At 36.7% G+C, this 14414-nt stretch overlaps 1 protein-coding gene across 1 annotated transcript in view; it reads left to right on the top strand.

Moving 5' to 3' along the window:
* The window catches only part of TPO (thyroid peroxidase), a 45423-nt gene extending 31527 nt beyond the window's left edge, over positions 1-13896 (top strand). Inside the window, exons 8-13 of the mRNA XM_054819215.1 lie at positions 2697-2955; positions 3491-3661; positions 5161-5398; positions 9051-9259; positions 9777-9947; positions 13736-13896. Coding sequence (XP_054675190.1) covers positions 2697-2955; positions 3491-3661; positions 5161-5398; positions 9051-9259; positions 9777-9947; positions 13736-13896 — 1209 coding nt within the window. The remainder of the gene's footprint in view (positions 1-2696; positions 2956-3490; positions 3662-5160; positions 5399-9050; positions 9260-9776; positions 9948-13735) is intronic.
* Positions 13897-14414: the final 518 nt, after the last annotated feature.

The following is a 14414-nucleotide window of genomic DNA, read 5'->3' as shown; positions in this document are numbered from 1 at the left end:
AGGGATGCTGCCTTGCACACTAACAAGATGTTTAACTTGGAGTATCACTGCGTTTGCAGGTCAGGGTTCAGTTACTTTTCTATAAACAGTGCACATGTGATTCATATGATGTAAAATCTGTACAAAACCTTTTCTGATAGTCTTGCAATCACTCAGATTCTGTTTCTGACTGAATACTTACCAAATGATTGGTTGAATTGCTAGGAAATCAGAATTTTATTTTCTCTGATATGTCTAAATAAATAACATTTAAACACTCTCAATCCTTCTGTTGCTATCTGGTCATATAGACTACTAAAGTCATTTAAATGTTGAGCATATGGGCTTCTGTTTAAAAGACAGTGCCCTTTTCTCATCATTTTTCACTGAATTATACCATCGAAACAATGACTGCCATGAAACAGTACAAAAATTGACATTATTGATTAAAATTACTTTCTTCATGAGACTTCTATGGAGCTTGGAGTTGAGGCTATGAGGTGCTGAATGTCTCCTAAGAGGAGCTTGGATTACCACTAATCTCATGTCACAAGGAGTTGAGACCACCCAGTACCTTGCAGATTCAGACTCATTACATCCACATCAATTCCTTATGCTGCTGCAAACACCTGAAAGCTAACTTGTCATTCATAAATAGACTCAAAGTAAGTAATAAATGGTTGAGCAATTCATCGTACTTATTTGAAATTTCTGGCTCTGATTTTGATGTATTTTTAGACAAAAATACTCCTTTGTTTCCACAGGAAAAACTCAGTTGTTGAAAGAACACTGTATTGAAAGAAAGTATTATGCTTATTTATGCCAAATATGAAAGGAAATAAATCTTTCAAATCATTCTCTCAGAGAAGGGAGTGCACGCAGAAAAATTTTAACAAAACAATTTCGATGTTTGTCAGCTGTTTACACCTTCTTTAAAACTTACATATGTGTCAATTATGAGAACTTGTAGCGAGCCTCTCCTTGGCTTCATGCAGATAGATTCGGGCAAGGTATGTTCAGAGACTACACAAAGGCTGGATGCTACATGCTGATGTACTTTAGCTATGGCTCTCTGTCAGACGCCAGATTCTTTCTGGCAGCATCATCTTCTGCTGTATTAGTAACATCTTCTTAGTCTGTATTGTATAAAAATCACCTCTACTTGATGGAGCCTTGTTTAGCCATTGTACGTTTTGATCAAAAAGATGCCTCTCCTAGCTCGAGGTAGGCATAAGACCCTTTTTACCTTAGCCTTTTAATTTTCATGCCTTGAAACAGCAACCCCACTTCCCCCACCAAGGAAAGACAAAATTAAGATCTTAACTCTGTCTGGAGCAAATGAAAAATCTGAATTGCCCTTTCCTTCGGGGAATCTGGCCTTTATGAGCAGCTTACCTTGGGATTTCATTTACAATGAGCCAAAAAATGACAGTCAGGTTGTTTGTGGCCATGGCTAACCTAGTCCTACTTAAAGTCTTTGCTTGTAAAAACTAACTCTAAATCTAAAATTAGGAAGAAATGTCTTGCAAAATCTTTGTGAATGTAGCAAAAAGTTAACTTCTCAAATGAGAGCGTCAGTATTAATTTCTAGCAATTATTTTATTTTCTTAATATGTTGTATTAAAGGATCTGTAAAAGGAATTCTAGCCTATTATCTTTCAAATATTTTTTTCACTGTATGCCCTAACCTGAAAAAGTAAAGAGGTTGTTACCTCCGTCTTCTGAGAAAAGGGAGCGAATTCTGGAGAGGTTTGCTCGTCTCTGTTCCATGCCTAAAATAAAGATACAAGGTTTTCATAAGGTCATTTTATGCTAACTTGCTTTTCAATATGCACTATATCAAGTTCAAAATACATTTGTCTGTATATTTTATTGCACACTATATTGAATCTATAAGGTATTTTATTGAGTTCATTATGCTTCATATTCATCCCATTATGCTTTATTGAGTTCAGTGTAATCTTTAACCTATAATGCACTTTCATTTTATTTGGTAGATTAGATCATTTTCCCCCCCTTTTTTTTGGTCATGATTACTCAAATGCTTTTTTCATGAGACTGTAATGCTATTACATTATAAAAGCATTTGACAGAAGGTGTTTATTAGCATTTTCAATTTTGAAGTGTGTTTTTTAGGAGTCTATAAACTGTTTTGAGTTCAGCATAAAATGTCTATGAAGAGATTCTGGGCACCAGTATTTTAAAGCCTGGTCATTTCAAATATTCAGTAAAGAGGATTTGTGTCACAAAAATACGTCTGAAAATAGAATCTGTTCATATCAACAACCATTCTTGAAATATTTGATAGTAATTAATGCTTTCATTGCCATTTTTAAGGGCATTATAATTTACACCACCACAATCAGGGCTTTAAATCTCAGCACACCTCCTGTGAGCTGGATTACCCCCATGGACTGGAGGTGAGAAACAGTGGTAATCTCAGGGGTGCTCAGGAGGTTTTGGTCTAGCGTTTGTGGTAGGAGCTAACAGGGGCCTGGCTGTCGTACTGCACTGACCTGTGCCACTGATTCTTTCCAGTCATTAGTCTCCTTACTGCAAAAATAAGAACAGTATTGTTTATCAGCTAATACTGCTCTTAGCCGTGCCAAATGCTTGGGGATAGATGAGTGAAGAAAAAGGCATTCAGCACATGGGAATCATTACTATTGATCTATAAAATCATTGAATGATAAATGTTTCTTTTTCTTCTCTTTCAGATTATTACTTTAAGAGATTACATTCCCAAAATCATTGGTCCAGATGCTTTTAATCTGTATATTGGCCTTTATACAGGTTATGATCCCACAATGAATCCTACAGTTTCTAACGTATTTTCAACAGCTGCTTTTCGTTTTGGTCATGCAACAATCCAACCAATAGTAAGGCGATTGAATGCACAGTATTTAGACGATCCAGAACTCCCAAATCTTCATTTGCATGAAGTTTTCTTTAGTCCTTGGAGGCTCATTAAAGAAGGTATGGTTTTATTTAAACTGTTTTTTTTTCCAGAATATTGTAACTTTTTTTTATTGTAAATTTATTTAATTGCATTTTTATTTTCCAGAATATTGTAACTTTTTTTATTGTAAATTTATTTAATTGCATCACTGATTAAAGTTGTTGAATGGGTTCCAGAGCACTAACATAAACTGGAACAATTATTCTGATTTGAATAGTTGTCTGAATCAGACAAAAGTTACTCTGCAGATTAAACTGGTATGGTAGATTAACAATAGATTGATGATCAATGGTTGATGATAAAGATTTTTTTTTTTTTTTTGTGGATGAATGTATTATCAGGTTGTAAATTTTCTTACACCTGAAGAAGCAGATGAATCCTTTTCATAGCACTATAACTTCTATTTGAACCTGAAGCATATTTTTGCATGTATTTGAATGTAAAAGCCTATGTGGCCAAAGTTCAAAACACATAGAAACATACATGCATTTGCAGTTGTTAAGAAAGTTATAATGGCTTATATATAACATTATATTATTTTTGTGTTTAAAGGTGGCTTGGATCCTTTACTAAGGGGTCTTCTAGCACATTCAGCAAAACTGCAGGTGCAAGATCAACTGCTGAATGAGGAGTTAACAGAAAAACTGTTTGTGTTGTCCGATAATGGTTCACTTGATTTAGCATCATTAAATTTACAGCGTGGCCGTGATCATGGACTCCCAGGTCTATTGATTTTTCTTGAATTTTCTTCCGACTGGTAACTGAACTATTACTACTTATGTTTGGGATGTAATTGTAAGCTTTTAAATAATAACTTTGGTAATCAGAAAAGTAATTTAAGTCTCTTTTAAAATTTAAGTTTCTAATATTTTTAACTTTGATGGAAACAAAATATTCCCCAGCATTTGAAATTAAAACAACCTGTTAAGTCTGGAAGGACATTACTAGTGAATGGATCTGGGTATGCTCGATGTAGGTACCAAGGAATGGGGTTTCTGCCTGCAGCAGCTACTTGCCATCGGCAGGCTGTCCCCAGCCTGTGGGAGACGTCAACTCAGACACAACCTCATTATCTCTGCTGACCACAGAAGGGGTTGAGGTGTCTCCAGGAGTGGTTTAGATGGCTTAATTAGATGTACACCTCATTTTGAGAAACATTACACATTTGTGCCTGGTTTTTGCACTAGATTTCTTACTCCGGTCAGCCCAGGGTAAGATTCAACTAACAGTCAAGGAGCATTAGCTCATCAGGCCATGGGTGTACCAGCTAAGAGGAAGACTATGCTGGAGCTTAGTTCAATTTGATTGCATCAGCAGTTCAAATATACAGTAGGTTCCCAGTCCTGTGTAAAAACCTCTTAAAAGCATGCCACAGCTTCTGAGAGCAGAGGTAGCAACCTTCAGCATGGCAGACAGGACTTCTTTCATTTTAATTTCTAAAACTATGTTCAAGGACTCCCTGCCTGATCAGTTCACTTGTCTTCATGAATAAAGAACAAACCTGGCTGCCCTTCTATGCTCTGAGCCCAATGTACCACCCATTGACTGACTGTCAAAGGACATTAACATCTCTGGGTGACAACCCTCTCCATTTCTGCTATGCGATTCTGCAGCTAGGAATACACAAGTTGTTGGCCCTGGACAGTAGGAATGAAGTCTGACTCTGGCCTGGAGTTTAAAACTCTCAGCTACATGAGGGTAGAAATGAAGGTTTGGTCTCCCAGACCAGAAATTAAAGTTTTACTGGGAGATGAGGGGGGTTAATCCCAATGACGTAAGAGGATGTAAAAGAAAAATATTTTCCAGAGACCTGGATATGTGCCCCACGAGAGTCTTCTTAGTAAAGTGCTTTAGATACTAACTTTATTCAGGTTATTTCTTGCCCACTCTTCATCTAACTCCTATATTCCTAGTCTGGAAATCTCAAGATAGAGTGCATGCTTCTATTATCTATTATCATGTTTTCATTGCTTAAATATGGGAGAATTGTTTTAAAGCTTTGTTTTCCTTCACAAAATTGAGGTAGCAATTGCATATCCTGTAGTTTCAGATCCTGCCATCATTTCCGAATCAATTTAACCAATAACAATAAGCCCATTTTTAAACATAACTGCCTATTACTATGATTAAGGTTGTCAGAATCCAGTACTTATAAATTTATTAATTTCATATATCATCCTTAACAGTCAAGTCTAATCTTCTTTTCAACATAATATTTACAGGTTACAATGACTGGCGAGAATTCTGTGGCTTACCAAAACTGGAAACTCAAACTGACCTGAATAGAGTAATAACCAATCATAATGTCACCAAAAAACTCATGGAATTGTACCATAATCCTAGCAATATTGACGTTTGGCTTGGTGGTCTGGTAGAAGACTTTCTTCCAGATGCTAGAACTGGTCCTCTGTTTGCATGTATAATTGGAAAGCAAATGAAAGCACTAAGGGATGGTGACCGGTGAGTTTATTCATGCTGTTGAACCATCTGTGTAAAAAAGCAGAAGCAATGGAAATTTTACAGATATGTGAGGACGCTTCCCAGAATATAAGAACACATGACACTTAAACATGCTTTAAACAAATTATTCCCAACCACTTCCACATTTTTATCTTAAATCTTTCAGTTTGGTTGGGTGAGCTTTTGCTTGTTCTTCTTTGGGCTGTGTATAGTCTCCATTCCAGATGGTATGGCGATTGGTATTGAGATGCCCAACTTTGCACTTCTGGTGGAAATGCAGGGTGCCACCAGCAGTTAATTGTGCCAGGGGCAGGTAATGTCTGTGTGGATGGATGTAGGACTGTGCAGGCTTTATCTATCCAGTCCTTGAGGGCTGCACTGGGCTCAGGGTCCTTAAATGGAAGAACCTCGACATTTTCCATGGCAACCACAGCAAAGTCAGAAGGGATAGGCAGAGAGCTGTAATTCAGGCTTCCTGCAGGGGATAATAAAAATATCATGTACCTGGTTTTATGTGAACCGGGAGTGCAGAGTGCTCTCAGAACCGCCTCATTGGACACAGCATAGGATGTCCCTTCACACAACCCTGCACAACCACCACCGAGGTCTTGTGCCAGTTCGACCCTCCATACCAGGAGGGCAGGAGAAATGCAGCTTCAGGTCACAAAGGGGTGCAAGATGCAATTTATATCTTGCTTCTGCTCCTGAAGCAATTATAAAGCCAACCTTTTTTTCATTTCCGTCATGTACTTGTGGCAGTAATTTTGAATCTCATGAGAAGACTAATTTTAAACTGCTCACACCATGCGAGCAGTGGTGTTTTAAGTACATCTGGTCCTCACGCTTACCTTTAAGCTCCTCTTGTAAGTCACTGTTGTGGAAAGAAACCATTATGTAAATAGGCATCCAAGGTAGAATTTAAATCTGAACTTTAAAAAATGTCAATTAATTAGCTCACAGGAAAAAGTGATGTTAATCATAAAGGTGGTATCTTATTAGCATAAACTGTATAGACAACAAACATTCCACTCAGCTGTGTTAAAAACATGGTTGAAAGTCTTCTGAATTGTACAGGCATACTTGACCCTGTGTGGTGAAGGATAATCTATCAAGGCCCTTCCAGTCTTGTTTCCGTTACTCACTGCCTTATTATTCAGTGTCATGATATTAGCAGCATTAATTAAACTTAAGCATAATTTAATGTTAACTTCATGCTGAGAAAAAGGGAATTCTAGTAATAAAAGAATTCTTCAAGTTTCTGCCACAAAGTTTGTGTCTACTAACTTAAATGTGAAATGGTATTCTGTCATTAATACTATGATAAGGAACTATCTAAGAGAAGTTAGAAGTACGTAACAACATGCTATAGTTGTCACACACTAAATGTAAGAATGGAAAAGTCTCACATTCATTGCAGTGGCTTGTCAGATAAGAGTATTGGGTATTATCTATATCCACGCTAGTATCGCTACATGCTTACTAGATACCCTAATTGACATGTCAGTAAGTAGCGATGTCAAAACATCTCTTGTAACATACTCATTTAAGTACAGAAATCAGGACTAAGTGGAATTTTTGACTGACTGAACTTCGTCCTGATAGCCTTAAAATCTTTTGTCAGTAATGTGACAAAATGTGAAGGGATTTCTTTTTCCAGTATACTAAACTCAGGCACTGTCTTATCCTCAGCCAAATCACCTGGAACAAATTTTTTTGTTCCATCAGATCTTACGTTCTTTTTCTGTCTCTTCCTACTCTGAATCTTTTTGTGATCTCAGGATTTGCAGTACTTGGACAAAAATCCTGAAGCTGACTTTGTCATTCTTTGAATAGGGAGACTTGCGCCTATCTTTTTTTTTAATGTTTCCTTTTTTTTTTTTTTTTTTTTTTTTTTTCTTTTTTACTCTAACATTGTAATATTCACCTGCAAAATTTTGGTCACCTGATACAGATCTGTTGGAGCAAACTTTGTTAGAGCAAACACCTGTCTGCTGGGTAGATTAAAAACTAATGATCTGCTCAACCTTCTCTGAAGTGTAGATAAAACCGAATTTTGTAATGAGATTAGAATAGGTTTTAACATATATGAAAGACAAAATGAAATGTGTAGGAGAGCTTCGTGGAGCAAAGTCTTTGATGGCTTTGGTTATGGGAAGGGGCCTGGGAATGGTCAGTGAGGCTCCAGGATGCTCTGAGAAGTTTGAGGACAATGTGTAGCTGGGAGGTAGGAAGAAAGCATTTTTTTTTTCCTCTCTCTCCAGCGCCTCCACCTCTCCTGCACTTCTTGTCACAGTGCAGTGCTGATGAGGTATGGGACATTCACCCCATCCCTGGTCCTGTAGATTGCCTCCTCTTACAACACAGGCAAAGTGGAACAGGTTTCTCCCCAAATTGTCCTGCTGTAGGCACTGCACACTTGTCAGGTTTACACAGGGTCAACAGTCAACTTTGCTGGTCCCTTCTGATCAGAAAAATGTAAACACAAAACCCACAGACCTTTCTAGAAACTCCAAACTTTTTCCCCCAGTGTTATGGATGCTCAAGTTCTGTGTTAAACCTGAGGTCAATTTGTACAGTGCGGTCACATCCATATTCTACTGCTAATGGTCCTGACATGTTACCTCAAATCCTACCTTAGCATTTGGGAAAATCCTAGTGGCCTGAGTACTATAGGGAACTATCTTAGCAGTTTAGCAGTGCTTAACACTGTTTATTGTACTAATGCAGATGTGCTATCAAACTCTCCAGAAATATTTTTGCTGTTTGTGACATGGCTTTATGTGTAAAATGTTTATATCGTCTTTTTTGCCCCAGTGTTTTATTTCCCTGTCTTTTTATCTTTAAATGCATATGTATGTGTGTATGCACCATATATATTATATATAATATATATAATTTAATAGATACAACTTTGTAGCACCAACTGGTTCTTCTGTTCCGCCATCTCACTCCCAATCTGACAAAATTGAAAAAGCAGCTCCTCTCTGTTCCAGCCAGTCCTCTTAGCTTACCTTTATGTATCATCAAAAGCACGATTACTGTCTTACAATTTTCTGCTATAATTAATCTGCATATCTACAGCTTTTGCAGCAAATGAAGAACTCCATGTTAAACAGAGAAGTATTCAGCAATACTTATTTTCATAGCAACCATTCTGTAATGGCAAGCAGAATTCAAAAGCTATGGTATGGGGAAATCTATTATGGCTACTTCTGTAAATCTCCTGCAGTTTATAGTTAAAACAATTTATGAGTGCACAGTGAATGCTAGTGTGCATAAAATAAAGCATCCAGTTCAAACAAATTAGTTCCAAGTTTTTCTCTCAAGATTCTAACTGGTTTTTGTGGCAATGTATCATCAAGGAAAAGCGATTCTGCATATGTGAATAATTAACTAATAATTTTAACAATGTGACTTTAGCACACCATCTGAGTTGACAAGTACCTCAGACTCGCACTAGCCTTTTCATGACTTTCAAGCTGGGTATGTAAGTCTAGATCATGGTGCTTACTTTTGTTGTTGTTTCCACCTATATTTTGCTGTAATTCTTTTTTTTTTTTTTTTTTTGTCTTTTACATAGGGTACTGTGAAAGTAAGAATAACCAACTCTTTGAATTTGATCTTTTCAAAACGTTTCTATCAATCTTTCCAGATTTTGGTGGGAAAAGGATAATGTTTTCACAGAAGCTCAAAAGCATGAACTCAAAAAACACTCATTGTCCCGCGTGATTTGTGACAATACAGGGATTTCTCAAGTGCCAGCAGACGCCTTTCGACTTGGAAAGTTTCCACAGGATTTTAAGCATTGTGACAATATACCTGGGATGAATTTAGAAGCTTGGCAAGAATTCTATCAGGAAGGTAATCTGGTAATTACCAGTCTTTTCTGATGGGGGAGAGTAATCAGTAGTTAGAGCATTGACCTTGGTTACAGCAGGTCTTGAGTTCCTGGTTTGCTGTAGACCTTTAGTACTTTTGCCACTCAGAAATTGGATCTAGGTCTCTCTCTCCTTCTTTCTCAGCTTCCTCTGTAAAAAATATAGTGTTTGCCAATTTCACTCTGATAGCATGAATGGCTTGTGAGATACCCAGACTTTATGGCAATTGTGGCAGGAGTTCTTAGATAGAAAATATTAACTCAGAACTATGAAGAACATACTGTTAGAAGATAACACTAATTTTACAAGGATTATGAGTCAAATCTGAGGTACTCCATATAAATTCATGTCCAGAAATGAAAAATTAAATTCTTGATCACCTTAAAGACATGAGTAATTTCACTGAAGTTAATTTATGGAAGTAATGGAGAATAATGTCCATTTTCGAGGGCAAGGTGGTAATTTTTTAAGAGCTTGTAATACAGTTTTTTTATTTGCAGAGGAAATGTGTGGAACACCAAAGAGTGTGGAAAATGGTGATTTTGTATATTGTTCAGAATTTGGAAAATCTACAGTGACTTATTCCTGTCAATATGGATTTCAATTGCAAGGAGAAGAGCAATTAACCTGCACAAGGAAAGGATGGAATTTTGAGGCTCCCGTTTGTATAGGTATCTATTTTTTTTGCTGTTGTTTCTGAATTTTCTAAAAGGTAAAGTCCAGCACAGCTCGTCAGAAGTGAACACCCTCCTATGCTCTCTTCTAGTCAACCTTCTGGATTTATAGGTACAATAACATGATGACGTGAAATTCTCTTTGCTCCAGAATTACTGTCTCAATCAATCTCTACCCATCCTGATTTAGCAATCAAGTTGATGATAGGAAAATGTCACTAAAAATTACATAATTGAGCAAAAATTGAGTCTCTTAACAACCAGTAGAAAAAAAGCAGCAAATCATAATTATACATTGCTTCTTCCTACATTCAACATAACAGTAAGACAAACAGTTGTCATTTTCTTAGCATTGTTTCAATGGATGTTCTAGATGATACAAAAAGAGCTCAGCACTAGTAGTTTGTGTATCATCCTAATAAGTTAAGCAAAAGTGACAAAGAAAAAAATACGGTGAATAAGTGAAATTAAGCAAATTAATTACCATTTCAGTTCCAACCTCCCTCTCCCAAATAGCTGTGAAAAGATTTACCAGAAGTGAATTACTTATGCAGGTACAAAAGTAGAGCAGGTGAAAAATCAGTAAAAAGATATTGCCTTTTGACATTTCACGCACATTTTCAGGTGAATACTTTTCTGTTATTTTAATTGTTCTTTTATATTCTTTTTTCCTTTTACCTTATTTTTAGTGTTGAATAAAATAGGATAGGAATAAAGAGAATGTGGCAAATATTTAGTGTTAACACCAAGTCAAGGACTTTTCAGCTTCTCATGCCCTGCCAGCAAGAAAGCTGGGGATGCACAAGAAGCTGGGAGGGGGCACAGCCAGGACAGCTGACCCAAACCGGCCAAAGGGATATTCCATAACATATGACATCACGCTCAGCATATAAACTGGAAAGAGTTGTCTGGGGGGCAGCAGCTGCTGCTCAGGGACTGGCTAGGCATCAGTCAGCAGGTGGTGAGCAATTGTTTTTCATTTGCATCACTTGCTTTTCTTGGGTTTTATTTCTCTCTCTTTGGGTTATTTTCATTTTCCTTTTCATTACAATGTATGATTATGATTATTTTATTTTATTTTATTTTATTTTATTTTATTTTATTTTATTTTATTTATTAAACTGTTCTTATCTCAACCCAGGAGCTTTCTCACTTTTACCCTTTCAATTCTCTCGCCCATCCCACCGGAGGGGGCTGGTGAGCGAGCAGCTGTGTGGTGCTTAGTCGCCAGCTGGGGTTAAACCGCGACAAAGGCTTTCACTCTTCGCAGCTATGAAGGATGAATTCTCTCTGTTCACATTTCAAATGTGTGTATTTATAGTGGGGTGTGTATATATATATATATGTTTTATATATATACACACACGCGCGCACACACATACTGAAACTGCTCAGCTTTATAAGAATATGAGAGAAAATGAAACCTGAAAAGGCCATATTTAGGGATATATTATGGATGGTGGTAAATTAATTTGAATGCAAGTGCTGCAGCTGATCCGCAATAAAGTCTGCTTATCAGTATTTCTGTGACAGCAGAATAGAAAGCTATTCATTCTAATTGTATACCTGGTATGGAAAAAGTCAAATGAAATTTGCAGCTCTTTCCTTTATTCAAATCCTATTTATCCACTGAATTCCACCCACATAAATACCATATAAAGAAATAAAGCTGTTAAATGAATTATAATAAAATCTTTTCAATAGATTAATGTTCTGGCAGCAAAGTGAATAAATAAGTTATATGAATGAATCATTCCTTGTCCTAGTTTCTTTTAATATGTTCAGTAATGTAAACAAAAGACTGTATATCTGCCATAGGAAAACAAGCTGCTGCATATATTAAATAAGCAATGCTTTTATTAAAAGAAAACCATCAAAAACCACTTACGCAGATGCTACTTGAGTTTTACAGCAGAAAGCACTTTGTTCCATGTATGTCTGTGCAATGTGTTCCCATTCTTTTAAATGTTCAGCAAATTAGGAATAAGTCAAGCAATATAATGAGGAGAATAGAGCTTAGCATTTCTGCAGATGGTTTCAAAATTATATATGCTGCTCTGGAAAAGACAGAGTGGCCTGCTGGCAAAAGCATAGGAATCTGAGAGCTGTTAATTCCTGCTTACTAACTTTGGCTTTGACAGAAATCATTTCTGTTGATTCAGGAAGGCATTTAGTGCTAGACTATGCTACCTTCTTTATACTGAGTGTTACCTTACTCTTGATAGATACCTCTGTTTACTTTGCTTTAATAAACTACTGCTCTCTTTGAGTAGTAGGGTAGGCTGGTAAGATCTGACATGCACTATTTAGTGATGGAAAAAAGAGCTAGCTAGTTAACGGATAGTATGACTATGCATCTACAAAAGCTGAAATAGCGCATTTGAATTACAGTGCAAGCAAAGCCTGTGCAGGTTTTCCTTCCCAGATGACGATGAAACCAGTGGGAGTTAACCCAAAATGCAGTCTTGAAGGGAGTAATACTTACTCAGGAATCTTCATCCTGAGCAACAGGTTATTTTCCTGCTTCAGGGAGGTGTTATGAAAGTTAGTGTTTCTTAAGGGTTCTGAAGTTTAAGATTATTCCTTGCGTGATTAGTCTTTTGACTGTCTCGGTGGCTAGCTTTGGACACAGCTACCGCTTTGTATTGAAATTTAAGAGGGGATCAGGCTTGATCCTGTTTCCAATGATAAAATTCCCTAAGTGATCTGAGTGTCAATGCTAAACTAAGTCAGTAAATCATTCCTGCAGAGTCAGTTTCTAATACTGATCAAAAAGAGCTACTTAGCCTGAAGTGGCAGATCAAACATTGTGGTAGGAAAGGAAAGAAAAGGAAAGGAATATAACCAAAAAGAGAAGACACTGAAGGCTCAGCTCGTTACCCACATATGGGCTTGCAAGTGCTTCCCATGGGTTAAAGACATTGAACAAACTGGCAAATATTATACAGGGCCAATGGGAAACTGTCTAAACCAGTGCTTAGCACTTACGGTTAGGCAACTGAATCAAGTCCTGCAAGTAAATATTACATAGAAAGAAGAAAGATACAGACTCCATTCTTTCCCTCTTTAAGTACTTTCTTTCCTGCACTCCGCACCGATTCCCATTTCATCACATAATCACAATGTGAGAGTGAAAGGTCTTGAATGGCCTCAGGAACAATATGTTTATGTACATTTTCCCATGGATAATTGTTTATCTGCTTATAATGCTGTCAGGACATTGTCATTTCATAGAATTTACATAGCATCTAGAAACACCAATCTTTGCAGCAATATCACAGATTACTGTTATAAATTTTGTATCCAAAGCTAATCTGAAACCTTGGCTCCTCAAAATCATACCTAGAAGTGTATAGAACTGTGTCAGTGTTATTATTTTCACAACCTCTGTAGAGTGCAGTATGGAAAAAGTTTATAGAGGAACTCAAAGTTTTAGGACATAAACACACACAAGAAGAGCTCTCAAGTTTACAGTTTGCATTTGCATTTTTGAAAATTCAGCCAATTGCCATTTGTAGTTTTTGGTGGATTACCAAAACGATATTTTATTTTTTCACAATTTTCATCTTAAAAAAAAACAACAAAAAACAAAAATTAAACCAAACCAAAATAAACCCCAACTTTGTCCTTTAAACAGTAACAATAAGGATCTTTGGCAGTATCTGTGTGTCATTGAAAATGTACAATACCTTTAATTTATGAATACTTGTAGATGCGTTTGAGAAGGTAGTAACCCCTCTGTGTAATTTATCATAATTATTGATCAGTGTGTACTTATTTTTCAGACATTAATGAATGTGAAAATGAGAATAATCCACCATGCTCTCCTTCTGCTAAATGCATTAACACTAAAGGCAGCTACAAATGTGTCTCTACTGGTCCTTACAAGCTGGCAGAAGATGGAAGAACATGCATTGGTAATGCTTGTGAACCTACTGTCCATTAAAACTTTCTCTGTTCTGTTTTACAATGCTGTAAAAATCATAAAATTGAGATTTATTGAAAAGCTGTTAACATACGTAAAAAAACCTCTACACAGTCATGGGCATAAAGATACAGTCAGATTCTGTAAAGTAAATGAAGGTATTGAATAAATAATACAGACACAGAAGTAAGCTTTTCATTTTCCATTCCTACCATATATAAACCCCTAAGCATTTCCTGACAGTGCATACGAAGACGGGATCAAATCTGTCTCAGTTTCTCCTAGTTAGTATCTAAATTCAGCATCTGAATTGTAACTAAGTTCCACCTATTACATTTAAAAACTATTAACCCTTTTAGGCCTAGCATAAATTATGCATTTTCTTGTTTTTCAGCATGTGTGGAAGCTGTATTGGGTCTTAAGGTTTAGGTAAGGAATATGAGTGTAGTGGCCCTCTGATGGTGAGCAATACCTGTTTTGGGGAAATAGTGCCTAGATCAGTCAAAACCTCCATGAAAACCTGCAATCCAAACTCAAGT

This window comes from Grus americana, chromosome 3, assembly GCF_028858705.1.
Source record: "Grus americana isolate bGruAme1 chromosome 3, bGruAme1.mat, whole genome shotgun sequence".
In the NCBI taxonomy this organism is placed as follows: Eukaryota; Metazoa; Chordata; class Aves; order Gruiformes; family Gruidae; genus Grus; species Grus americana.
The sequence above is the reverse complement of the archived record's forward strand: the minus strand, read 5'-3'. Positions and strand labels throughout refer to the sequence as shown.